The sequence below is a fragment of the Canis lupus genome, chromosome 13 (genome assembly GCF_048164855.1).
Source record: "Canis lupus baileyi chromosome 13, mCanLup2.hap1, whole genome shotgun sequence".
NCBI lineage: Eukaryota > Metazoa > Chordata > Mammalia > Carnivora > Canidae > Canis > Canis lupus.
This window is the reverse complement of record NC_132850.1, coordinates 21,951,340-21,979,008: the sequence shown is the minus strand read 5'-3', so window position 1 is coordinate 21,979,008 and position 27,669 is coordinate 21,951,340. Positions and strand designations below refer to the sequence as shown.

The 27,669-nt window shown below is 37.6% G+C and overlaps 1 protein-coding gene across 10 annotated transcripts in view; it reads right to left on the bottom strand.

The window, feature by feature from the left end:
• The window catches only part of NAV3 (neuron navigator 3), a 355,345-nt gene that overhangs the window by 200,462 nt on the left and 127,214 nt on the right, over positions 1–27,669 (bottom strand). For 8 of the 10 annotated variants that reach the window (XM_072772862.1, XM_072772863.1, XM_072772864.1 and 5 more), the window contains 2 exons: positions 4,005–4,073; positions 716–855 (listed from right to left, as the gene is read on the bottom strand). In XM_072772862.1, coding sequence (XP_072628963.1) covers positions 716–855; positions 4,005–4,073 — 209 coding nt within the window. The remainder of the gene's footprint in view (positions 1–715; positions 856–4,004; positions 4,074–27,669) is intronic. The other 2 variants (XM_072772865.1, XM_072772871.1) reach the window with 1 other exon arrangement.

Sequence of the window (27,669 nt, the reverse complement as noted above, 5' to 3'; positions counted from 1 at the left end):
CACAGTGCAAGTATCAAGCAAGCACCTAGTTCAGTACACACTCTGCACAGCACAGAGAGCTGGGTATCATCTAGTTAATATATAATTTGCCTTTAATACAGATTTCCATGAAGTGTCCTTTCCTCCCAAGGATTTCATGATTTGGTATTTCTATTCTGCACTCTTTCAAGAAAAAGAAACAGGCAGGAATAATTTGTCTCTTTAGGGGAAAACTACGGTCACACTAGTTCTGTATCCTGCTGCTATCAGAGATTAAATATCCCTCCTAATTATGTCTCAATTTTTTGAGGCCCAAAACACTATGGCATTTATGTTGACTGAAACTAAAGCATCAAATAAACTTAACATGGATTTATGATTTTACAATAATTGTTCATAAAACATGAGAAGACAAAAGAAAATGCTATTTTTTTTGAAAATGCTATTTATATGCAAACCAGGAGGAAATGTTTCTTGGGAAACAGATTTTGCACCTGGATATATAATTAGCCACTTTAAAATAAATGAGTTTACTTCCTTAAAATGTTCTTCAGGTAAGAAAAGCCCCGAAGAAAGCTGGAATTCAGGAAGGGGCAGTTAGAAAACCTGAAACCACACAGATCACGACTTCCATTCCAAAAGACATTAACACCGCTCAAATATTGGACTTAGCATGTAATTTATATGATGAATACGTTAGACTTGTGCCATAATGATGTAACAGGCAAACACTTACCTTTTTCATTGCCATTTGTATAATTTGGAGGCTTGTTTTTGTCAATGCTGTTAAAGCTCTGACTTCTCCTATTTAAATTAGAGGCTCCTTGGACCTTGCTGCTGCTGCCTGCAGCTGGCACCCTAGAGGGACCTGGAAGCCTGAAATAGTATAAGAAAAATTACATCATTGTTGTACATTACAAGAAGATAGGGGATAGCAGGTTCTGATCGGGGAAGCTTTAATGGAAAAAGCACTAATACATGATGTTCTAAAATCTATTTAGCAGAAAATGGTGGTTTCAGTGATAAAGAGCTACACACAGCATTAGGAACCTTCAGAAAAATCGTTTCACTTTTCAATAAACATGCCCTCAAACAATATTAATAATATAGAGCAATTAGAAATAAAGCAACCTTTAACTAAATAAGTCATACTTACCATACCCCTGATGAATAACACTTTGACTTGAAAGTACTATAACAATTACACGAAAAGCAAGAACAGAAATGTATGTTCTTGGGGTATTATCACCTATTTGCAGTTGTTGTTAAGCTGGTCTTTTGAATGTATGGGACATTTGTTTTTATCTTAGATAGCGGTTTCCTAAGTCAAATTGATGGTAAGAAGAATAAAGTTACTGGGCAGATTGCTAGTAGCAAATGCTTATTGCATATCCAAGCAGTAAACTCTTCTACTTCAAACATGGTGCAGAGACTGCAGCCATTAGCTTATATTTTACTGGTCTGCCTCAAATTTTTTTTCTTTAATCGTTTTGCCAAAAATAAGCACCTAGACCTTAGCTGGCTATCTTATGAGTGTGTCCAGCTGATCACAGATGTGATATGATGAGAAAGGATACAGGTCTCAGAAGAAGAAAAATCTCTGTTAGCAGAATGACAATGTAAAATATACCTACAGGGATGGAGATTTCAGCTAGCCTTTGGGTATGATGGACAGGACATGAGGAAATACAGGCAGACTGGATTAAAATTAGGGGAAGTTTGACAGGAGGCTGTGATTTGCAGTTATTTTATATGGACTAAAATTAAATACCACTGTGGACCATTTATGTCACTCTTTAAGTAGTTTCCATCTTAAAATTTCAAGTATTGATTATTTCATGAATTGTACCTAAAATATGCAATCACTATATTTTATCCTACACCATTAACATACTATATATGTAGAATAAACAATCTGAGTGAATTAAAAATGAGCAATTAAGAACTAACATTGGCATTCTAAGTCATATTTAACAACATGATACTAAAGGATGTTATCATCATTGCTAGCATTTGCTGCCACCATGTGAATGTCACTGTGTACTGCTCTGATAATTTCTATTTTAAAGGGAAAAAATCCAGAACTTGTAAATGAAGCACTGAAATTTTTACTGTTCTCTACACTAAATTTTTAAAATGAAAGTGTTTACATCTGTTAAATGTAAACATTTATCACAAGATCAGTTAACTAATTTAACTCACCTTCGTAACTGATTATTTCCATAGATTATTAGGAAATCAAACTCTTAAATACTATAGCTATTTTTTTTTAAAATAGTAACAGGTTTGCAACAGGGAATGAACATCAGGAAAACACAAATACCAGCTTAAAAACAGAAGTGCTGCTTTCTTGGAATAGTTAATAGTTTCAAAATGTTAACTGTATTTTGGAGTTTAAATACATATGGCTAATAAATAGTTCCTTCAGCTATTTTGCTAATTAGAAGTTGTGCCACGTACAAGATTGGAACATTTTCCAAATGATTCCAGCACTTGACTTTTGCTCAAATGGATCTACAGGGTCTGTAAGTATAGCCCAGTAAGCACAGACACCAGGAATTTTGAGTACCAATGACTGCACTCTGCAGAAAGAACTCTATTAATTAATTTGGCCAAATGCCCCAATCATAATAAATCTGAGAACTATTCCTGCAGACTCAGCTACAGACTTAGAAAGTTCATTCCAAACTCACATGTATAAACAAATGTTGTCACACAACTTGCCCTGCTTGCAATGAAATGCGACCTGTTTCTAGAAAGCAATTAAATGCATCTTAATCTTTACTGTGACCCATGAAACCAAGTGATCTTTAGTTCTTAGAAGAACAAATTAAAACAAATTAAAAAATCCATTTGCTCTTCTCATTACCCTAATTTGACAGGCAGCAAGAGCTCCAGATCATTCATCAAAGTAATAAAAAGAGAAATGAGAATGAAGCCAAAAAAAGACAGAGAGAGAGAGAGAGAGAGAGAGAGAGAGAGATGTTCTATTAAATCAAAGTACTTAAAATATACTTTATATGCATGAGTCTTAGAAGTGGTAATAAAAAATGCTTCCTGTACACAGCAGGTCATTGTTATTTGCACATCTGAATTTATATCATTTTTCCTACTTTTAATTAAATACCCTTTAAATTTTTCCCTCCAGAATCATTTTAATTACTATGGAAATGAACATAACATTGAAAACCAAGGCAAGAAGAAAAGCACATACCTCACATCAAGGCATCATAAGCAGTCCTTTTGGTCAGACATTGCATGAATATGGTACAGTTTCAGAGCAGTGATTAGGAAGCCACCACAGAGATACTTCCCCCATGTGAGAGATGGCACATATAATCACATAATAATTAGGGGTGCAAGACACATTTGCTGTGGCTCCACTTGGCTGCACCATCATGCCTTCGGCAACTTTTTTTTTTTAAATCAAACACTTTCAATACTCATTTATAAATCAGTATTTCCAAACAGCACATTACACAGTCATTTGCTACAACAGACTGTCTTTAAAATATGTATGTCATAAAGAAGCAAAAATTTAAACTATTACAGATAAAGGAACAGACCAGGTTAACTTAGTGACCTGGTGCTAACTTCCCCACAAAAATATGCCAATATTTCTCAATTCTGCTTCAAAGTGTCAGTAATTCATGCATGCCCATCTCGAAAAAACAATTACATTCTTGTTGTGTAACTTCCAGATTCTGTAACCTGGAAAGAATGGGGCCTTCAAAGTAATGTTTTCCTTGACTTTCTCTACGCCTAGAAGCTAGACTTCAGCCCAGTCATAACAGTATATATAACAAAACTAAAACAGAAGAAGCCAAAACCCATTTAATGATCTAACACAGACATGCTCATCCCCGAGAATGCATATGGAAATCCACTTGGAAGAATTCAGTCTTCTAAACTTTTTATCCAGAAGTATGTAATTTATGAAAAAAATTTAGAATGATAGGACAAAATATCACTGGGCAGTTACTTTAGTATCACTAACAAGCAATAAATTAGAGATATTAACTGACCTAGTAGGCTTTTTTTGACTGGTTGCAATTCCACTGTGATTAGACTGAGTTGCATATCTGGCTGCCAGACTGTATGAGGAGAAACAGAGAAATTGAATTAAAGAGATTCTTTGAACATGGAAAGAAAGCACAAAATTACAAGAAAACTATGAGTTAATGAAATGCAATTGGAACATGTATAAGCATGTATAAAGAATAAATTAATTAGAAAATTATGATAATGCAACATATAGACCATGACCTTTGATTAATGAACACACTATGAAACAATGCAGTGCACCCCTTGTAATAAAGTGTGTAATCATTGACTTTAAAATTATGGCTGTGTGATATTGGTCATATTATTTTTAGTAGTATTTCATGTCATAAAAAAATTCAACCTTTGTAAATGACAAGGAAAACTTCCAGAAAACTAAAGTTTGACTTTACATAATACAAATATCTCTTTCTCAAAAAGGCTAAAAGGAACAGAAAGAGTATGAGGGTCACGATTTTCTGTAGTAAACTCTTCTAATTTGCTGCCTTAACCAAAATATTATTTCAAAAACCAAATGACTAAAATATCTGGTTTCTGACAAATGTACCATTTGATCTTGAGTCCTAGATAGAATGGTTTAAAGAAGCGAACAATACATGACGTTTTTCTAAAGAAAAGATCTATGTACAAGCTAAATGGAATAAATTGGAGTTAGATTTTTCAAACAAAAACCTGAACAACTATTAATGATAACTTCTGGGCATTCTTGAATTATTGTTCTTAATAATTTTTAAATCGAAATCTTTGATCAAAGACACAAAAGAAAGCATTATTTAAACTGAGTTCTAAGGAGCCGTGAATATTCTACAGACAAAAATGAAAATTTGACTTCCAGTGAAATTAAGCTCTGAATTACCTGAATGTTCTGAAATTAGTGTTTTGAAGAATATGGTGAGACCCAATTAGACCTGAAACATGTTCACATATCCTGTGATGGTCATGGATTGATGCCCAAGTGGAGAATCACTTTTCAGGTGAATTGTGAGGACTCTGCATGAACCCAGTTGTTGCGAACACACAATTTCTGAGGTCTCCAGGGAAACAGGAACAACATGGGAGTGTCAGAATCAGGGTAAAGGGGTTAATCAGAGCCCTGCTATATTTGATCCAAGTGCTTTGCTGCCAAGTATGGGGCATTTTAGTCAAGGGAAGAATTTCTTAGGGTGCTGACATGCCTCCTAAGTTAACTTCTGCTCCACTAAGCCAGTCTGTGGTGGGAAGATATTGGGAGCATGAAGACCGTTAAAAAATGCCTGGATAGAAAAGAACAACATCCTCATACTTAGGGAGCTTTTCCGAGCACTTTTTTTTTTCACATCTGGTATGTGATATATCATTATTTGCATATAATAAACTCTGTCTCCTAACGACACTGGTCCGAGACAATTGAATCAACTGCTTCAGTAACAATGATACCAGAGAACAATGTATAAATAAAACCAAAGTGTCTGAATGAAACGAGATATTACTTTAAAATCTAAATTTAAAATACAAGCACCCCAAGGGAAAAAATATTTTTGCATGTGTGAACCTCTCAGTCTACTTTGTCAACCCTGGAGAAAGAGACCTATGTCAAGGTTCACTACTATGTCTTATCCTGTACTCTCCAAATTGAACACAAATATTAGCCAGAGAAATGACAAGGACACAGTGTACTTTCCTTCAGGGACCTGAAGCCATCTCATGGGGTTTTCTTTCATGATTTTAAAGAAGTAGAATAATTTCTAGCATAGAAACGAGGTGAGGGAAGAAAATCTAGAAAGGTCAACTGACTTGCTAAGATCGGTTTAGTTTTATGGCCCATGTGTATTTTCTAGTTTATTATGAGAGAATAATATTCTACATGTTGCCTAGATTTTTGTATCAAACCCTCATACTTTAGTCCTTTGAAACTTGGCTTCCATTCTGCTTCTCTTGCACTTGTGAAACTGTTATGTGAAGAACACAAGAGTTTTATTCAATTCTCACCACACTCTAACATCTTTGTATTTGACCCATACTGCTCCCTCTGCCTTTTTGGAATCTCTCTCTTTCATAGCCTGTAATACCGGTGAGCTCACTTGATTTGCCCACCATCATTCTTATCCATTTTCTCTTTCCTTCCCCAGGTCCTTTTACTTTATCAAGCTCTTAAAGGCATGATTCTTCATATGTCCTCTCTCTTTAAACACTTGTGTGCATTCTTTCACTTAGCAGTTCATTTCTTACCTAAGACTTTAAATAAAAGCGACTATAAACTAGAATTTCTGTGTGCATTGCACTCCCAACCATCAATATCAACTGAGTAAAAGATGTCCATTTCCATGATCTTCAAAGTCACCCCATTAAACACCATTTTCCTTCTTTGATGCTCCAAGTCTTCATCAGATACTTCCTCTAATTTCTTGATTTCCATTCACAGGATCATCATTTTCTTTAGTTCAATGGGCTTGAAACCTCAGGAAGTTGATGCTTCTCTTTATCCTTTTAACTACTGCAGATATGCAATCAATAAGCTGTCACTCTCCAAATCCATTTGCATTTATGTTCTCTTCTGATTTCCTTATTTATCACGCTAACTCAAGCCCCCAACACTTGTCGCAATGTCTCTGGCTCCTTTTCTTTTTTTTAATATTCTCCTTGACTCTGCCTCCACACTCAGTAGAAAACCACTATTTTCCCCATGGTGCTTGTAATACTGTATCTCAAGTTTCAGATTTACAAACAGTCTAGTGACAGAGTAGGTGACGCAATACAGCTAATGCAATTTATTGGTAAAACAGACACAAGGGACATGTAGACACAGCTCTGAGGCAAGATGGGGTAGACAGAGTCAGACCACCAGTAAACTAGGAATTTTCAAAATATCTGGATTGAGGATTGTGTTTTTTTTTTTTTTTTTTTCCTGGAAAGACTATCAAAAGAGACTCCTTCGAGCTAACGGGTGGTAAAAACATCAGAAACAGAACCAAAAAAGAAATAGACATTTTGAGACTCATTGTGGGTTTTACCAAAAGAAGTATCTGCTCATCTATTTGATACAGTAAAATACTAAGGGAATGCTTTTTATTTCCTTAATGTGGAAGACAAGAGGAGGAGACTAGAGACAGTCAAGTGAATTCAAAAAAATGAAACTCATCTGGTGTTCAACACACAGAAAGATCCAAGCTACTAGATCCTTCTAATCTATCTTCAGTGCGAATCCCCATGTGGAACTATACTATCCATTTATCAGAAGGAAAGATAGTTTCTCAAAGTAAACAGATCCTGAATTTTAACTTAACCCATTTTTACTAATTGCCAGACTCTTGCCACTCAAAGTGTTGTCCAAAGACCAAAAGAACTGGCATCACCTGGGACTTCTTAGAAATACTGAACCTCAGGTCTCAACCCAGAGAATCTGAATTTTAACAGGATTCTGATGCACAAAAATATTGAAAAAGCTGTGCTCTATAGAATACCCACCAATCTCCAAACTTGAGAGGAAAAACACTTACAGTTTCTAAAGTCAAACAGCATAATCTAAACATCTCGAGTCACGTCTCATCATCTAACCTGCAGCAGCTTTGGATACTGTTGATATTCTCCTTCTGGAAATCCTCATCTCACTTAGGTGTCCTAATGCAACAGCTACCTCTCCTGTAGCTACTCCTACTTCCCAAATATTGGTCAACTCATTCTCCTTATCCCCTAAATTTTTGTACAGTTACCATGAGTATTTTCGAACTGTAATCCTAGGCAACTGCTAACCTATCTCTCTATTCTTTCTATCTCAGATCTACCTTTTTATACTCAAATCTCAAAACTAAATTCAAAGTTTCTTCCTAGAAGTCACCTTGAGATTCCCTAAATACTATATCCAGATCTATCACCTCAATTTCTCCCAGATATTCCAAAAACGTTCAAAACAACTAATTCTCCTTCTTTCAAACCACCCCCCCCATGCTGACTTTCCTCCATAACTTAACCATCACCATTTTCTCCATTGAACAATAAGGAGTTGTCTTTATCATTACTTATCATTTTTTTCCCCTCCATGTCATCTCTCTCACAGACTCTTATAATATCTCTTCACTAATTTCTTTGTTATCAGTCCATTTTTATTCCCGGAGAAATCAAACCATTCGTCTCACAGTCGACAGAGTAAACTTTCCCGTGGAAGAATGAATGCCAACTTCTTTCTTTGAAATTGCTGTTGACCCCCCGCCCCCCCTGCTCCCCTGCCCATTGTCCACTGGATAAAACCCAAGCCCTGTGATCTAGTTTACAGCACTTCCGTATGTCTCCTTAGATCGTTACAGCTTCATCCTCTCTGCATACCTCCACCCTGTGTGCTCTCCACTGTCACCACACCTCTGCTCTTGCCTATAGCCTCTTCTCCCATGGGTCCATAGCTTTTCTCATGAGGTTTCCTTCATCTGAAATACCAGTCCTCTCTTCCCAACATTATAAAATCTTACTGCTAGTTCAAAATCTTGCTCAAATGTCACCTTCTTGCTAAAGAATTTCTTAAGTTTCCCAGAGTTAATTTTGTCCTTCCCTGGTCCACAGATCTTAATTTTTCTCTAATTATTAGGTTAATATGAGAATTTATCATGGTAAACGGAGCATGATTGTTTTGTTTACTGGGACAGGAATTATGTCCACTACTCTCAGTTCCTTTCAATGGGGTTAGTATGGGTTCAATAACTAAATAATTAATGGATATTTACTAAGTAGTATTATCAAACAATTATTTGTTATACCTCCATTTTTAAGCAAGGGGTATTGTTTTAAGAAAGGATTTATCAGAAATATACCAAAGGAAGGAACAAAAAGAATTCATCTTTGTTGTGTCCTTATTAAGTGGCGCACAGTTTACATTTTTTTCATTTATTTCTTATAATAGTCCTGCATACGGGACACTCTATTCCTGACTAGAAATATGAAACTAAGGATTTTAAACATTAAGTTATCTGTAGACATAATACATCTTAAAAATAACAGTATTTATCATTTTCTTGCAAACTGATTACTAATTATAATATTTTAGTGCTTCTTTTTCTATTAACTCATTGTCCTGTGGATTTGTGAATATTTCTAAGACACAACAATAACAATAATAATTTCAATGCTGCTACAAAACAGCAACTCTTCCAGTATCAAATAAATCTATTTCAAAAGATTCTGTTTAGCATTCAGATACATAATATTAATAATTTCATTCAATGGGTCAATTTATGTAGAAATCTAGAACAGGCAATAATACAATTTGAAAGAGTAAGATACTTTCAGTATCTAAGTAACTCTCCTCAAAAGTCTTCCAAGTAAACATCACTTTTTAAAATTTTAAGCAACATTTAAGCAACATTTAATCAGGGCTAGGAAATGGCACAATAATTATAAACTACTATTCTCATGCCCACTGCACAGATGATTAATCAATCAATCAATCACAGAATCATTTTCTACTAAGCCCTGTGGTAGCTTCAAAATCCGAGGCCAGGATTCAAACAATCCTTATTACTCAAAAGAATTAGAATGAGAATAAGAACTTATTTGAGTCTTTTCTTTATTGTCCCATTAAAATATAAAATGTGAGTGGGTCAGTACAGGGTTTTTGTAGAAGATTCTATTTCTATTATAGTTATTCTAGAAGTAGACTTCCATGTAGAAGTACAAATTATATAATCTTATTCCTTAGTTTTTATTCTCCAAAACCAAATTGAATTCAGACATAAAGCACACATGAATCATTAAAAAGCACCAAAACATAGTATCTCAGCCTCACACAACCTATCATTCTTTATCTCCATTGGCTACTACCAAGTTTCTTCTTTAACAAACTCAGTTGAGACAGTTGACATTTGAATTGTCTTAATTTGTGTTTAATTATGATAATTAAAAACATGTTTTTCTTATTTGTTCAATCTACAAATACCTTTTTAATACCTTCTGCTTGCCCAGGCTAGAACCAGGAGAGCCACAGCAACTTGCTATGGAATTCGGCCTTTGTCCTGATGCAATATAGATTACTAAAAGTTTTTGACTGCAAAATAAGTGTTAAATTCTCAGATTGGAGAGTTCCTCTTTTAGATATGTAAAGGAGGAACTGGGGGAGGAAGGAAGCTAGAGCATTTAGTACGAACAAATTTCCCATTTAGGAGACCAAATGGGAAATCACTGCTATAATTCAGGCAACATTTGATGAGGGTCTGAATGGAGACAGAGGTAGAGGAAATACAAGTAAATGATTAATGAGAGAAGTTTTAATGGTAGCTGTAAGAAGTGAAGAAAAGGGAAGAATTTAGGTTGGCTCCTGGGCCTCTCAGAGCTTGAGCTGCACAGTATAGTTAGTTACATAGATGCGGAATAGGAAAAGGAGACTGAACATCCGTGGTATAGTGTATGATGAGAAAAAAAATCATGAGTCGACTTCTAGATTATGTCAGTAGTTACAGGGTGAATAAAGTAACAGGATATACTAGGAAGATGGCTATTTCGTGGTGAGTAAACCCACCTTTACAGAGGAACTAAAGTAAAGACCATTTTGTGATCTTATTGTAACGGTTCTCTTATAAAGTACATAAACACCTTTGGGTGTTGAATGAATAAATAAATAAGAAACTGACCCCACATCTCTCAGGTTTTCAAAGTGGCAGATAGATATACTGTGAAATTTGATTCCGTTCTGTATTGTTTATTCTAATAAGCACATATTTGTTGATGTAATCAACAGATGAATGAATCATTAAAGACTTTAATTGACTGCCTCCATGTATTGGCACTATGCTAGAAAAACTCAACTTGGAAAAATTACACTTACACATGCATGATTTATGTTTCACTGTGAAAAGTATTACCCTTAAAATCATGTTTACTAATTCAAACTCCTTTCTAAAAAGTGTAGTTTGATATTCAATGGAAACTGAATTTACTGCAAGCTTGCAAAGAACAATATAAAAATATTCAGCAGGTATACAAAAATGGTACATTAAAACTTTTTTCTATGAATTATTCAACTATAGTCAATAGTAAAAATCTAGTGTATTGGATAGTAGCACAGAATTTAGTCAGGTTGCTGTACCTGAATCTGAGCCTCACTGTTGCTGTTCTCTGTGCCTGTTTCCTCATCAGTTAGATGAGGATGATAACTTTACCTATCTCAAAGTTCTTATGGGGCATAAGCTGTAAATCACATAGAAGGCTCTTTGGCTTAAATAACTGCTGTAACAGTTAAAAAGAAAATTCAACGGATTCAGATGTACATTTGAGAGTCCCTGAATGAACTAAGCCCCCACAGGAAGCTCTATAAATATTCTGGTGAATTAGGAACAACATAACCTCCTGTTTCTCAATCCCTATAATGCCTCTGCTCTTTTGTGCTTCGTCTTCCCAAGACCACCTCTTTTGGTCCTCACCATCAATTCTGAGACCATCTCTTTTGGTTCTCACCATCATTTACTCTAAATCTCATACGAATGGACCTCTCAGTACAGTAGTTGAGCTTGTAACTCTGGCTCTCAGTCTCTAGATTTATAATTACTTTGGGACCACGATTTATTGAAAACAAAGATAATGAAGTCTCCTTCTCCCCAAAACATCCCTGGATACTACTCAGTCTTGTTTCCTGACCTCAACAGTATGAATCCTTGTTGGTCCCAATAGGACATCTATGAAACACCATCCTCAGAGCAACATGCACAGAGTGACTTTCAGAACCTATAATTCTCAACGCTGTACATAATCCAAAAAGTGTCTCAAATACAGATTTTAATAAATATTTTTGCTTTATAATATATAACAAAATTTAAAATAATTTTGTTTATAATTTTGTTACATAATAGAGTGGTTAGATGAAATATAGTTTTGATATGCTTATAAAACACAGTATATTTACTTTAATACTTCCACCAGAGTTTTGTTTTAAGTTTGTACTCTAGGTTTTGCAACTAATTTGAGAGACAAAGATAAAATGTCTCAAAAAAAAAAAATGAGGCATCTCTCAACAACAACAACAAAAATAATTTGCCTTGAAGAAGATTCCAGACAAGCTATCATAAACTCTGAATATACTGCAAAACAAACAAAAGGGACATTCTCTTGTTTGCTTACTTTACCCATAAATGTGGTTGCCAGAGTTTTGCTCTGAGACCTTTTTTCCCTCCAGCTTTATACTTTTTCCCTGAGTAATCCCTTCCACTTCCATTGTTTCAATCAATAAACAGGGTTAACAATGTTCCCATGTCTGTATCTCTGGCCCTGAGTTCTCTCCTGGGATCCAGTCTACCACCATCTAGAAGTCCCACTGAAATATCAAATTCATGAGGGCCAAAGGTAAACTTTTTTCTCTCCATCTCCTTTTCATCTGTTTCCACTACTGCATTATTTTTTTCCTTACTGAAATATATCACTATCCAATGAGTCGAAAAAACAAAAAACAAAAACACAAAATGTGATGTTTTCTTTCACCCTTACCCACAAACAGTCCCCGAGTCCATTTTCCTAGTCAGCACCTCGTGCCTATTAACATTACACTCTTTACTTTCCTACCACTTTAGTTGCAGTGCCCCTCCCACTCCTCTCCCCTGGCACCAAGTTCGTGTTCCTAAGTTATAAATTGCATCATTTTTCCTCTGCTAAAAAAAATCTCCAAGACAATTGTCCTTTACATTCAAGAAATGATTCTGAGCTCCTCTAGGAGAGACATAACATCCGAAGCCTCCATAAATTGACCTGGGCCTACTTCTCTAGTCTTCTCTCTCACCATACCCTGTGGCAATTTAAACATAGAGCGATCATAAATTCTTTGACATTCCTTTCATTGAGAGGTGGAATCTTGGTTCCACTGATACTCTCCTTGAATCTGGGTGGACTTGTCCTTCCATCAGCCAATAGGTCACCATGTAAGAAGTACAACGTTCTTGTGACGGCCGTGCTGGAGAAGCTTTGTATAGTCACTATTCCAGCTAAGCTGACAGACACACTGAGTGGAAAAATTACCTCGGGAGTGGATTCACTTGCCACAGATGTTTTGTCTCTCAGAAGTTTGTGACACCTCAGCCACTCCACCCATCCTTTTAAAGGTCCCAAACGTGGTGAAGCAGAGACAAGCCATATCTACTGTGCTCTGTTTGACTCTTAGGCTCACAAAATCCATGAGTATGATCAAATGGTTACTGTTTTGCACAACTATATTTGGGTTTGTTTGGTTGTTGTTGTTTTTTTTGTTTTTTTTTTTTTTAACAGCAATGGATACTCAGATTACTCTTCTACTAACAATTTTTCCTTGTAATATCCTTGCAGTTTTCTGAATGTAAATGGCATTTAATTCATCAGTATCCTTATCTGGGCTTTTTCCTCTAACTGGGGTCACTGAGCAACTGTTCGATTAGTCAGCATACCTGACTGAACTATCTCTTTAAGTATCTAGGTCTTCTATTACATTGTCAGCAATTTGAATGGTAAAAACATCAGCATTATCTCAACCAAACATCTAGCATAATTCTTGGCACACAGTGGGGGCTGGATCTTTATTTGTTAAAAGGTCACAGCTGAACTTTCAAAACACCAATGAAAAAGAACACTGGACTCTAATGTAATATATGAAGAATCATTAGGAACAATATCGTCTTTCATTAAAATCTTTCATTTCATTTCCATATGGTATTCATTGACTGAGCCCAACTGCACAGTGACTGACTCATCAAAACATAAAAATCATGGGATCCCTGGGTGGTGCAGCGGTTTAGCGCCTGCCTTTGGCCCAGGGCGCGATCCTGGAGACCCGGGATCAAATCCCACATTGGGCTCCCAGTGCATGGAGCCTGCTTCTCCCTCTGCCTATGTCTCTGCCTCTCTCTCTCTCTCTCTCTCTCTGTGACTATCATAAATAAATAAAAATTAAAAAAAAACATAAAAATCAGGAACAAAACAGTTCTTCTTAAGAAGTATGTATTTAATACAAGTGTAATTGGATAAACTGCATTTATCAGAACAAGGTAGAGTCTGAAGGCAATTTTTTGTCTGTGTAGGTTCTTTTAACTCCTCACCTATATCAAGAAATTGTATAGAAAATTATTTTCGAATCACCCTTTATTCCTCCCTTGTCTGTTTACCATTAAGTCTTAGAGCCACATGTATGATGAGTAGAAATCCCTACACAGAATCTCTATACAGTCAGACATTTAGTGCTTTTGATTCCCTCAAGAAAGAGAAAAACATGCTAAATCATAACAACACATTTATTTTAACACCACTGTGCTCAAGGAACCAAGGGGGAATACAAGGAAATCACAAAATAGGAGGTAGAAATTCCTTGGCTATGAATTTTAGTGGACAATTAAACCTCTCAATGGTACTTTTACTGGTACCATGTTTAAAAGGCAGAAATTATTTCCTCCCAAGTGAAAATAGCTTGAGAGAAAATCAGGAAGAGGTAACCCAACATATATTATAATTAAAGACATGGGAAGAGAGTCTTAAAAGATTTTTAGACACAATGACAAACACTACAGAGTAACAGGTTTTGAAGATGGTAAAGCACATCCACTAACATTTTAAGACTGAGATAGACTGAAATATGTTTCATTATATATCCGATAATTGCTAAGAGTAGGTATAAAACCAAACATTCAGAATTAAGATTCAAAGAATTCTCTGAACCAAATTCTGCCTTCAGTGTAAAGATTTTCCCTTTTGTAGAGTCCTTGTGCAACGTTATAAAATGATGACTGACACACTAACAGCTCAAGAGGGAGGTAGTCAGTCACTTCTGCAAAAATATCTTTTGCAAAAAAAAAAAATCTTTTGCACCTCAAAACCAAATATGCTCCTTCAAAAATATTTGAGATGTTTTGCAACAGCTATATGCATATCAGAGTATGTGATACAAATACTGTCTCTCTGCTTAAATTTTGCTGAGACTTCACTGAAAACAGTTATTGCCTAATCCATAAATGAGTCAGAAACTTAGCTTTCATCCACATGTGTTTCTTTTTAGTAGCTGGGTGGCTGAAATATCATCCTGATTAGATGTGAGACAGGTTACTGTGATAACTTATCCCATTAGTGAAATATGGTATGTAAATATATTATAACCTCTGTGTTATCTTAAATTCCAACTGACAGTTGATAAGGCCACCTGCATGGTCTGTTTTTGTGGGATCTCAAAACAGTAACTGAAGAGGGAGATGCCTGTGTAAGATATTACCACATCAAAGTCTCATGCTCTTTCAGGAATGTAGAACTTCAAGATAAAGGGCAACTCAGGAAACCAGGCTCGTATTTCTCTCACAATCTTACCATAAATGAAATGTTCCAACAATGCTTTTACTTACACATCGCTCAAAGCACTAAGCTGCTCCACGGATCTTTTCTACTTATAATTTTCAGTATGGAGTAAAATTGTATCACAATAAATTGAGTGCTCCATTCCAAAGGGTCATTTTAATGCAATCACCAAAAACAAAACAAAAAAACAAAAAGCCACACGGAAAAAAAAAAAAAAAAAAAAAAAAAAAAAACTGGACCCTGAATAGCAGTAAACAAAACTGTTTTGTTAAGCTAAAAATTTAAACAAACTTTGGTAAAGACTACCCTGAATTGTGAAAAATCTGAATTACTCAATACTTTGAAAGAAGGGCAGCCCGGGTGGCTCAGAAGTTTAGGACTGCCTTCGGTCCAGGGTGTGATCCTGGAGACCGGGGGATCGAGTCCCGTGTCGGGCTCCCTGTGTGGAGCCTGCTTCTCCCTCTGCCTGTGTCTCTGCCCCTCTCTCTCTCTCTCTCTCTCTGTGTCTCTCATGAATAAATAAATAAAATCTTAAAAAAATACTCTGAAAGTCTTTAAAAAGTATTGTAGTAAGCACAAAATATGTTAACTATTTCTTAGTATACATGCTTCTGAAAATGGCTTTTAATTATTATACTTAAAAATAATTATATAAATGAGTATCTATATACTGTTTGAAGATCTTTGAAAGTCTATTTTGTAGAATCCTTATAATTGGACTATTCTCAATTAACTGCAAAGCAAATGTAATCATCAATGCAGTCGGCTTCATGTTCCTCAGGAGTGGCTGGGGTCTCAAAACATCTCTGTTGGTGAGCTTTGGCCTAGAGTCTCACAGTCTTGCAGAGAGAGAAGGCTGATTTTCTTTATACATCTTTTCAGACTGAGAGGTCAATCAGAAAGGGGGAGCTTTGGGGTTTGTCACAAGTGGAAGTTCAGGAAATAGAATGTGAAGAAGCAAATGTTGGGGGTATGCTTTATAATGAAGGGAGACCCTAGACCAATGGCTAAAGTCTCATAGGAGAGACTATCTCAGGCACAGAATTGTTACAAGTCCCCTAAATCCAATTCTGTGTCCATCTTGTCATCTCCTGGTGATTATTTGGTTCTCTACCTAGCTCTGACTACAGGAAAATAATTCAGTGCTCATACTGACATGAGTAGGGTAGTTATCATGACAGTTCCATTTTCTATTAAGTCAGTAAACTGAATACAATCTCTAGTAGAAAGCAGATTAATGTAAAATAATTTCATATGGTATAAAGTTGGAGGTGTAATAATCAAGTCTATATTATCAGTGCTCTCTTTGACAAAAAAGGGCCCCTTAAATACTAAAAATCAAATAGAATCCAAACAATGGCTAGTGCTTGGGGAATGTTTGTTAAGATGTAGGTAGAAAAAGGATATCAAAATGTCCTGTGGTAAAATGTCAAAGTATTAAGTTGCAAATTAGTTACCCTGGGTCACAGGGGTATCATTACTCTGTAATGATGAATCACATTTTAGGTTGTTTTAAGAGCAAATTATGAAACACTGACTAACCATGTTTTTACATAGACATGTCAAAAAGCACACAAGTCTTCACTTCTAAATTTTTGTAGTCAATCTAATACTTTAAAATATATATTATATTCTCCCAATTCCCTGAAAAGATAGAGTATAATTAGGATATTCTTATTTTCTATCTGCAGAAGTTAGGCTCAGTTAATTGATTTTTATTTTTTTAAGGAAGACAAGGAAATTATCAGGACCAAAAATGATTCTGCTCACGCTTTCTGAGACTCAAATCCACGTTATTCTCTTTTTCCTAGTGTGATGCCATTAGCATGCTGAAAAGGGAATAATTATGGTAGGTTCACAACTTCAAAAATAACAGGATAGAGAACAAGAGACATCAATAGACAAGAGATTTCAACATACTTTGAAATACTGAAAATAAATGGAGTAGTGTTAATGGAGAACACCCAGGGAGAGAAGTTTCACCCCAGTGTACACAGGGAGGAAGGTTTCAGCTGAGAAAAAGAGGAGGGAAGCTGGGCTAAGAAATTGAAGATAAAATGAAGGGACTATAAAAAGGAGACCAATCAAATATCCATGTCAATCACTATCAATGACCACTCCGTGGCCAGATATAAACAAACCAAATGATTACCTACCCAAATAAACAAGAAGCAATTTTAACGACAATAACTGAATAATCCCAGAAAAATGATGCTGGCACAGAGGGCTTCCTAAATATCCTGGACTGCTCTCTCCAAAGCATCATCAAATGAACCCTGGCCAATTCTTAAAGTTATCTATCAGTTTATGATTGCATTCAAACAAATGATAAACTTTCAATAGACATTCAAGAAAGGCTTTGATCAGGAAAGAGTCTGTTCTGATTCTGCAGAATATATTTCTAATCACCATTATGTAAACACTCCATTGGTTTGAGCTTTTGGAATCAATCTGTACAAAACAGAATGTAAATCACATGAACCTTAATTTTAAAAAGTGAAGATGACAGAGGTTGGAAATTGTTAGTTGATGGGGAGAAGCAGAAATGCTAAGAGCCATATTTTACAATACAGATTTTTTCTACATTTGACTAAGAAAGAAACAATGATGTTATTTCATTATATAAGGCTACAAAGTTAACCAATAAAAGAACTAAAAAGACTGAAATTTAACTATTAGTAGCACTCCTAGAAAGACCTGTCCATACACTATTGACCACCTCTAATTCCTCTCTCCTGTTTTCCACTGAACAGAGTCTAATCAAGTTATCACAGCAACTACTCCACTGGAGTAGCTCGCATCAGAGTCTCCAGTGCTAAATCCCTGAGTCAGGTCTCAGTGCTCATCCTACTCCCATACAACATTTGATATAGCTGAGGTCCTGCAGGTAGGTAGATAATGGTTAGAAACACAACCTCTGCCTCTCTCTGCATCCCTCATAAATAAATAAATAAATAAATAAATAAATAAATAAATAAATCTAAGAAAATAAATAAATAAACAAAAACCCACAAGCTCTGTAACCAGATTGCCTAGATTAAATTTGCAGATTAGTCACCATGAAATTTTGTGCAATCTAATAGGCATTTCCATTTCCAGCTGTTGTTTTGTTTTGTTTTTAATTTGAAAACTAGGATTACTAATAATACCTACATCATAGGGTTGCTCTGAGGAATGAAAGAATAAATACCTATATAAAGTATGTAGAATGGTGACTGAGGATACATATAAATTATCTTTGATCTCCCCCTTCTCCTTAGAACCCTTCCTTCACTTACTCTCCAGGCAAACAAGTTCTGGTTTTCTTCTGACTCTGCAGGCTTCCCTTTTTGAGTTTCTTCTAGAAACTCATGCTTTCACCAGTTGTCTCAACACAGGTGGGCTCCGGACCTGAGTTCTCGTCCTCTTCTCTCCATCTATACATAGGTTTTTGGTGAGTTTATCACCACTAATCTCACAGTTTTTATTATTTCTATATGCTTTTATGTCCAGATTTTTGTCTATAGACTACACCTATCTATTAAACTACAGTCTTGCAATTCCAGTTGCCTCCTTTGTATTTCCACTTGGATATACCCAGTAGACATCATAAAATTGACATATCTATAAGTAAATACCTGACCTTCTCCATACCGAACCTGTTTCTCCCACACTCTTTCCCTTTTTAGTAAATAGAAACATTATTTTTCTAATGGAGAGTCTCCTCTTTGTTTACCAATTCCATTGCAAATCTGTTGGCTAATTTTACTGACAATGCCTTCAAAATATATTTCGCGCACTCCTTCCTCTCTCTACTTCCAATATGGCACTCCAAGCTTTTCTCCATGACTCCTCGTTTTCACCTTTTCCCCCTATAATCTCTTCCCAACAGGGCAGCCAGAGTGTCCCTTTGATGTTCTAAACATGTTTATGTTCCTTCTGTGGCATATAGTAGCTTCCCATCCCTTCTGGAGTAAAATCCAATGTCCTTGTAATGGCAACAGAGTCATACTAGTGTCTCCCTGCATTTGGTCTGAATTAATTCCACTCTTCTCCTGCCTTCTTCCCTCTGGTCCATCCCAAGTGGGGTATTTCCTCTTTTTGAAATAAACCAGACAATTATAGACATTGCTGCTATAAACATTGATGTCCAAAATAGCCAAACTATGGAAAGAGCCCAGATGTCTATTGACAGGTGAATGGATAAAGAAGATGTGTGTGGTGTGCGCGCGCGCACACACACACACACGCTGGAACACTACCCATCAAAAATGAAATCTCACCATTTGCAATGATGAGGATGGAACTAGCAGCTATTATGCTAAATGAAAGAAGTTAATCAGAGAAAGACAATTATCGGGGGGAGGGGCAAGATGGCGGAAGAGTAGGGTCTCCAAATCACCTGTCTCCACCAAACTACCTAGAAAAGCTTCAAATTATCCTGAAAATCTATGAATTCGGCCTGAGATTTAAAGAGAGACCAGCTGGAATGCAACAGTGAGGAGAGTTCGCGCTTCTATCAAGGTAGGAAGACGGGGAAAAAGAAATAAAGAAACAAAGGCCTCCAAGGGGGCGGGGCCCCGCGAGGAGCCGGGCTGAGGCCGGGGCGAGTGTCCCCAGGACAGGAGAGCCCCGACCCGGAGGAGCAGGAGCTGCACCGACCTTCCCGGGCGGAAAGGGGCTCGCAGGGAGTTGGAGCAGGACCCAGGAGGGCGGGGATGCCCTCGGGCTCCCGGGGACACTAACAGGGACCTGCACCCCGGGAGAGTGCGCCGAGCTCCCTAAGGGCTGCAGCGCGCACGGGGGACCCGGATCAGCTCGGGGCGGGGGGCTCGGGGGCGGCTCCGCGGAGGGGGCTGCGGGGGGGAGCAGCTCGGAGGGGCTCGGGCAGAGGAAGAGGCTCCGTGCGGAGGGGGCTGCGCGGTTCCAGGAGCAGCTCGGGGGGCTCGGGGGCCGCTCCGCGGAGGGGGTTGCGCGGCCCGGGAGCGCGAATCCAACAGCGCAGGCTCCGGAGCACAGGGCGCCGGGACACAGCCCAGGATCCCGCCTCCCCCGGGACAGGCAGAGGCTGGGAGGGCCCAGGACAGCGAGGACGCTCCTGCCCCAGCTGAGCAGATCAGCGGCCCCGCCCCGGAGCCTCCAGGCCCTGCAGACGGAGTTCCTGCCGGAGCTGAATCCAGGTTTCCAGAGCTGCCCCGCCACTGGGGCTGTTCCTCCTGCGGCCTCACGGGGTAAACAACCCCCACCGAGCCCTGCACCAGGCAGGGGGCAGAGCAGCTCCCCCAACTGCTAACACCTGAAAATCAGCACAGCAGGCCCCTCCCCCAGAACACCAGCTAGACGGACAACTTCCAGGAGAAGCCAAGGGACTTAAAGAACACAGAATCAGAAGATACTCCCCGGTGGTTCTTTTTTTTTTCTTTTTTTTGTTTTGTTTTGTTTTGTTTTGTTTTGTTTTTTGATTTGTTTCCTTCCCCCACCCCCCCTTTTTTTTTCTCCTTTCTTTTTCTTTCTTTTTCTTCTTCTTTTTTTTCTTCTTTCGTTTTTTTTTTCTCTTCCCTTTTTTTTCTCTTTCTCTTTTCTTTCCTTCTTTCTCTCCTCTCTTTTTCTCTTTTTCCCAATACAACTTGCTTTTGGCCACTCTGCACTGAGCAAAATGACTAGAAGGAAAACCTCACCTCAAAAGAAAGAATCAGAAACAGTCCTCTCTCCCACAGAGTTACAAAATCTGGATTACAATTCAATGTCAGAAAGCCAATTCAGAAGCACTTTTATACACCTACTGGTGGCTCTAGAAAAAAGTATAAAGGACTCAAGAGACTTCATGACTGCAGAATTTAGAGCTAATCAGGCAGAAATTAAAAATCAATTGAATGAGATGCAATCCAAACTAGAAGTCCTAACGACGAGGGTTAACGAGGTGGAAGAGCGAGTGAGTGACATAGAAGACAAGTTGATAGCAAAGAGGGAAACTGAGGAAAAAAGAGACAAACAATTAAAAGACCATGAAGATAGATTAAGGGAAATAAACGACAGCCTGAGGAAGAAAAACCTACGTTTAATTGGGGTTCCCGAGGGCGCCGAAAGGGACAGAGGGCCAGAATATGTATTTGAACAAATTCTAGCTGAAAACTTTCCTAATCTGGGAAGGGAAACAGGCATTCAGATCCAGGAAATAGAGAGATCCCCCCCTAAAATCAATAAAAACCGTTCAACACCTCGACATTTAATTGTGAAGCTTGCAAATTCCAAAGATAAGGAGAAGATCCTTAAAGCAGCAAGAGACAAGAAATCCCTGACTTTTATGGGGAGAAGTATTAGGGTAACAGCAGACCTCTCCACAGAGACCTGGCAGGCCAGAAAGGGCTGGCAGGATATATTCAGGGTCCTAAATGAGAAGAACATGCAACCAAGAATACTTTATCCAGCAAGGCTCTCATTCAAAATGGAAGGAGAGATAAAGAGCTTCCAAGACAGGCAGCAACTAAAAGAATATGTGACCTCCAAACCAGCTCTGCAAGAAATTTTAAGGGGGACTCTTAAAATTCCCCTTTAAGAAGAAGTTCAGTGGAACAGTCCACAAAAACAAAGACTGAATAGATATCATGATGACACTAAACTCATATCTCTCAATAGTAACTCTGAATGTGAACGGGCTTAATGACCCCATCAAAAGGCGCAGGGTTTCAGACTGGATAAAAAAGCAGGACCCATCTATTTGCTGTCTACAAGAGACTCATTTTAGACAGAAGGACACCTACAGCCTGAAAATAAAAGGTTGGAGAACCATTTACCATTCGAATGGTCCTCAAAAGAAAGCAGGGGTAGCCATCCTTATATCAGATAAACTAAAATTTACCCCAAAGACTGTAGTGAGAGATGAAGAGGGACACTATATCATACTTAAAGGATCTATTCAACAAGAGGACTTAACAATCCTCAATATATATGCTCCGAATGTGGGAGCTGCCAAATATATAAATCAATTATTAACCAAAGTGAAGAAATACTTAGATAATAATACACTTATACTTGGTGACTTCAATCTAGCTCTTTCTATACTCGATAGGTCTTCTAAGCACAACATCTCCAAAGAAACGAGAGCTTTAAATGATACACTGGACCAGATGGATTTCACAGATATCTACAGAACTTTACATCCAAACTCAACTGAATACACATTCTTCTCAAGCGCACATGGAACTTTCTCCAGAATAGACCACATATTGGGACACAAATCGGGTCTGAACCGATACCAAAAGATTGGGATTGTCCCCTGCATATTCTCGGACCATAATGCCTTGAAATTAGAACTAAATCACAACAAGAAGTTTGGAAGGACCTCAAACACGTGGAGGTTAAGGACCATCCTGCTAAAAGATAAAAGGGTCAACCAGGAAATTAAGGAAGAATTAAAAAGATTCATGGAAACTAATGAGAATGAAGATACAACCGTTCAAAATCTTTGGGATGCAGCAAAAGCAGTCCTAAGGGGGAAATACATCGCAATACAAGCATCCATTCAAAAACTGGAAAGAACTCAAATACAAAAGCTAACCTTACACATAAAGGAGCTAGAGAAAAAACAGCAAATAGATCCTACACCCAAGAGAAGAAGGGAGTTAATAAAGATTCGAGCAGAACTCAACGAAATCGAGACCAGAAGAACTGTGGAACAGATCAACAGAACCAGGAGTTGGTTCTTTGAAAGAATTAATAAGATAGATAAACCATTAGCCAGCCTTATTAAAAAGAAGAGAGAGAAGACTCAAATTAATAAAATCATGAATGAGAAAGGAGAGATCACTACCAACACCAAGGAAATACAAACGATTTTAAAAACATATTATGAACAGCTATACGCCAATAAATTAGGCAATCTAGAAGAAATGGACGCATTCCTGGAAAGCCACAAACTACCAAAACTGGAACAGGAAGAAATAGAAAACCTGAAGAGGCCAATAACCAGGGAGGAAATTGAAGCAGTCATCAAAAACCTCCCAAGACACAAGAGTCCAGGGCCAGATGGCTTCCCAGGGGAATTTTATCAAACGTTTAAAGAAGAAATCATACCTATTCTCCTAAAGCTGTTTGGAAAGATAGAAAGAGATGGAGTACTTCCAAATTCGTTCTATGAAGCCAGCATCACCTTAATTCCAAAGCCAGACAAAGACCCCACCAAAAAGGAGAATTACAGACCAATATCCCTGATGAACATGGATGCAAAAATTCTCAACAAGATACTGGCCAATAGGATCCAACAGTACATTAAGAAAATTATTCACCATGACCAAGTAGGATTTATCCCTGGGACACAAGGCTGGTTCAACACCCATAAAACAATCAATGTGATTCATCATATCAGCAAGAGAAAAACCAAGAACCATATGATCCTCTCATTGGATGCAGAGAAAGCATTTGACAAAATACAGCATCCATTCCTGATCAAAACTCTTCAGAGTGTAGGGATAGAGGGAACATTCCTCGACATCTTAAAAGCCATCTATGAAAAGCCCACAGCAAATATCATTCTCAATGGGGAAGCACTGGGAGCCTTTCCCCTAAGATCAGGAACAAGACAGGGATGTCCACTCTCACCACTGCTGTTCAACATAGTACTGGAAGTCCTAGCCTCAGCAATCAGACAACAAAAAGACATTAAAGGCATTCAAATTGGCAAAGAAGAAGTCAAACTCTCCCTCTTCGCCGATGACATGATACTCTACATAGAAAACCCAAAAGTCTCCACCCCAAGATTGCTAGAACTCATACAGCAATTCGGTAGCGTGGCAGGATACAAAATCAATGCCCAGAAGTCAGTGGCATTTCTATACACTAACAATGAGACTGAAGAAAGAGAAATTAAGGAGTCAATCCCATTTATAATTGCACCCAAAAGCATAAGATACCTAGGAATAAACCTAACCAAAGATGTAAAGGATCTATACCCTCAAAACTATAGAACACTTCTGAAAGAAATTGAGGAAGACACAAAGAGATGGAAAAATATTCCATGCTCATGGATTGGCAGAATTAATATTGTGAAAATGTCAATGTTACCCAGGGCAATATACACGTTTAATGCAATCCCTATCAAAATACCATGGACTTTCTTCAGAGAGTTAGAACAAATTATTTTAAGATTTGTGTGGAATCAGAAAAGACCCCGAATAGCCAGGGGAATTTTAAAAAAGAAAACCATATCTGGGGGCATCACAATGCCAGATTTCAGGTTGTACTACAAAGCTGTGGTCATCAAGACAGTGTGGTACTGGCACAAAAACAGACACATAGATCAGTGGAACAGAATAGAGAATCCAGAAGTGGACCCTGAACTTTATGGGCAACTAATATTCGATAAAGGAGGAAAGACTATCCATTGGAAGAAAGACAGTCTCTTTAATAAATGGTGCTGGGAAAATTGGACATCCACATGCAGAAGAATGAAACTAGACCACTCTCTTTCACCATACACAAAGATAAACTCAAAATGGATGAAAGATCTAAATGTGAGACAAGATTCCATCAAAATCCTAGAGAAGAACACAGGCAACACCCTTTTTGAACTCGGCCATAGTAACTTCTTGCAAGATACATCCACGAAGGCAAAAGAAACAAAAGCAAAAATGAACTATTGGGACTTCATCAAGATAAGAAGCTTTTGCACAGCAAAGGATACAGTCAACAAAACTCAAAGACAACCTACAGAATGGGAGAAGATATTTGCAAATGACATATCAGATAAAGGGCTAGTTTCCAAGATCTATAAAGAACTTATTAAACTCAACACCAAAGAAACAAACAATCCAATCATGAAATGGGCAAAAGACATGAACAGAAATCTCACAGAGGAAGACATAGACATGGCCAACATGCATATGAGAAAATGCTCTGCATCACTTGCCATCAGGGAAATACAAATGAAAACTACAATGAGATACCACCTCACAGCAGTGAGAATGGGGAAAATTAACAAGGCAGGAAACAACAAATGTTGGAGAGGATGAGGAGAAAAGGGAACCCTCTTACACTGTTGGTGGGAATGTGAACTGGTGCAGCCACTCTGGAAAACTGTGTGGAGGTTCCTCAAAGAGTTAAAAATAGACCTGCCCTACGACCCAGCAATTGCACTGTTGGGGATTTACCCCAAAGATACAAATGCAATGAAACGCCGGGACACCTGCACCCCGATGTTTCTAGCAGCAATGGCCACGATAGCCAAACTGTGGAAGGAGCCTCGGTGTCCAACGAAAGATGAATGGATAAAGAAGATGTGGTTTATGTATACAATGGAATATTACTCAGCTATTAGAAATGACAAATACCCACCATTTGCTTCAACGTGGATGGAACTGGAGGGTATTATGCTGAGTGAAGTAAGTCAGTCGGAGAAGGACAAACATTATATGTTCTCATTCATTTGGGGAATATAAATAATAGTGAAAGGGAATATAAGGGAAGGGAGAAGAAATGTGTGGGAAATATCAGAAAGGGAGACAGAACGTAAAGACTGCTAACTCTGGGAAACGAACTAGGGGTGGTAGAAGGTTAGGAGGGCGGGGGGTGGGAGTGAATGGGTGACGGGCACTGGGTGTTATTCTGTATGTTAGTAAATTGAACACCAATAAAAAATAAATTAAAAAAAAAAAAGAAAGACAATTATCGTACGATCTCACTCATATGTGAAATTTAAGAAACAAAACAGAGGATCATAGGGGAAGAGAGGGAAAAATAGTGGAATTGGCAATTCCCAATGCCACACCACTGGGAATTGGCAGGTGGAATTTAAACCCATGCCTGTCTGACTCTAAAGTATCCAGAACTAGATAGATGCTACTTCATCTATAACAACAGAAGTCTAAGTGGTTGTCGGGCTTTTTACATAGTGAAATAAAAGCAAAGAACGCAAGCAAAGTGTATATGCTGTGTATGTATGCTTTTTTAATATTACACTTCCTAAGTCAGGCAATTAAAGAGTAGTTTCTTATTACCCTTCAATTATTTCTCTCTAGGAAAGAAAAAGTCTGGCTTTGAAAAGAATTCATAAATGTCCTTTGTGTTTTGTTTTGTTCAAAGTTTAATTGATTCAATGACTTTTTTTGAAGAGCACACTATAGGCCACAACACAGAGCTGAGTTAAGAAACTAATTGAAGCCAGGTTCATGAGGGCTTAAATTACCAGAGCCTTCCTGTCATCTTAAATTAAACTTCCTTATATACTTTGCAAGATTTATAACCCCAGGCTGAGAAGCTGTAAACCGTCCCAGTTTCTGAGTGAATCCCTCAGAAGGAAATGATGTTTCCTGGAAAAGAGAAAGGCAAATGTCCTCAATGGAAGAGGGTTCCAAGAGCAACGTGTGTGGCAGAGGTCACGAGAACCTCGGCTTGGAGCTGCGGCGGGAATAGACAAGTCACTCAAAGAACATGTGTCCACAGATTTTGCTCTTCGCCTTGCAAGTCCTATCTGAGCAAGTTCATCTAAACTGCAAGTGGACAAGCATTTGATTTTCTCCAACAAATGGAAAGCAGAAGGGCAAATGATCATCTGTGGAAATTACAATCTCTCAAATTCTCAAAATAGTAACTGTAGCTCAGAAAGACTTAACATTGCTGCCTTTCCTGATTCTATGACCTACATGATTTCTTACCTGCCTCTACTTTTATACATTCGATTTCCTTTCTTTTTTACGTGTTTTATTTGTATAAAACATAAAAATAAAATATTTGTTCGTGCAATTCAGTAATCACTATTTGTGAGTTGGTAAAGTTCACTACTTAATAACAGGAAGGAAAGCTATTTCATAATCTGGACAATAATTAAGCTAAAGGTCCACATTTTAAGGAAAAATCTCTTTCTTAAAGCTTTTAGCAAATAAAAATCATACTCTTTTACATATACCATCATGCTAACACCACCTCATATGTAACCTACCAATACCTAGGAAAAAATGAATTTTCATTATATAATTTTCTTGCACTATAATGATTTATCAGATATCTCAGGAAAATTATCCACTGATGACATGCATTTTGCTCATTGTTGGCTGTTCTCCTGTGCCAGACACTGTGTAAGATTTTGGTGAAATTAAACTTCCTGTTACCTTTCATGTCAACTAGAACTCTCACAGTCAAAACTCAACACATGGAAAAGTATGATTAGCAGAAATATCCTGAACGCCCAGGATGTATCCTGAATTTACTGACCAAATGAATTTTCTGAGTTCAAAAAAATACAGTACTCATTTCTACTTTGTTTTCTAGAATAAAAAAATACTTCCCCATCTCCTAGTTAATACTTAGAGAAAATCACTATGATATCAACTCTTACAAAAGCTTATCACTTTTTATTAAAATATTTTTCATATTTTCCCAGTTGGCTGAAGAGAAGGTCTTTAATCT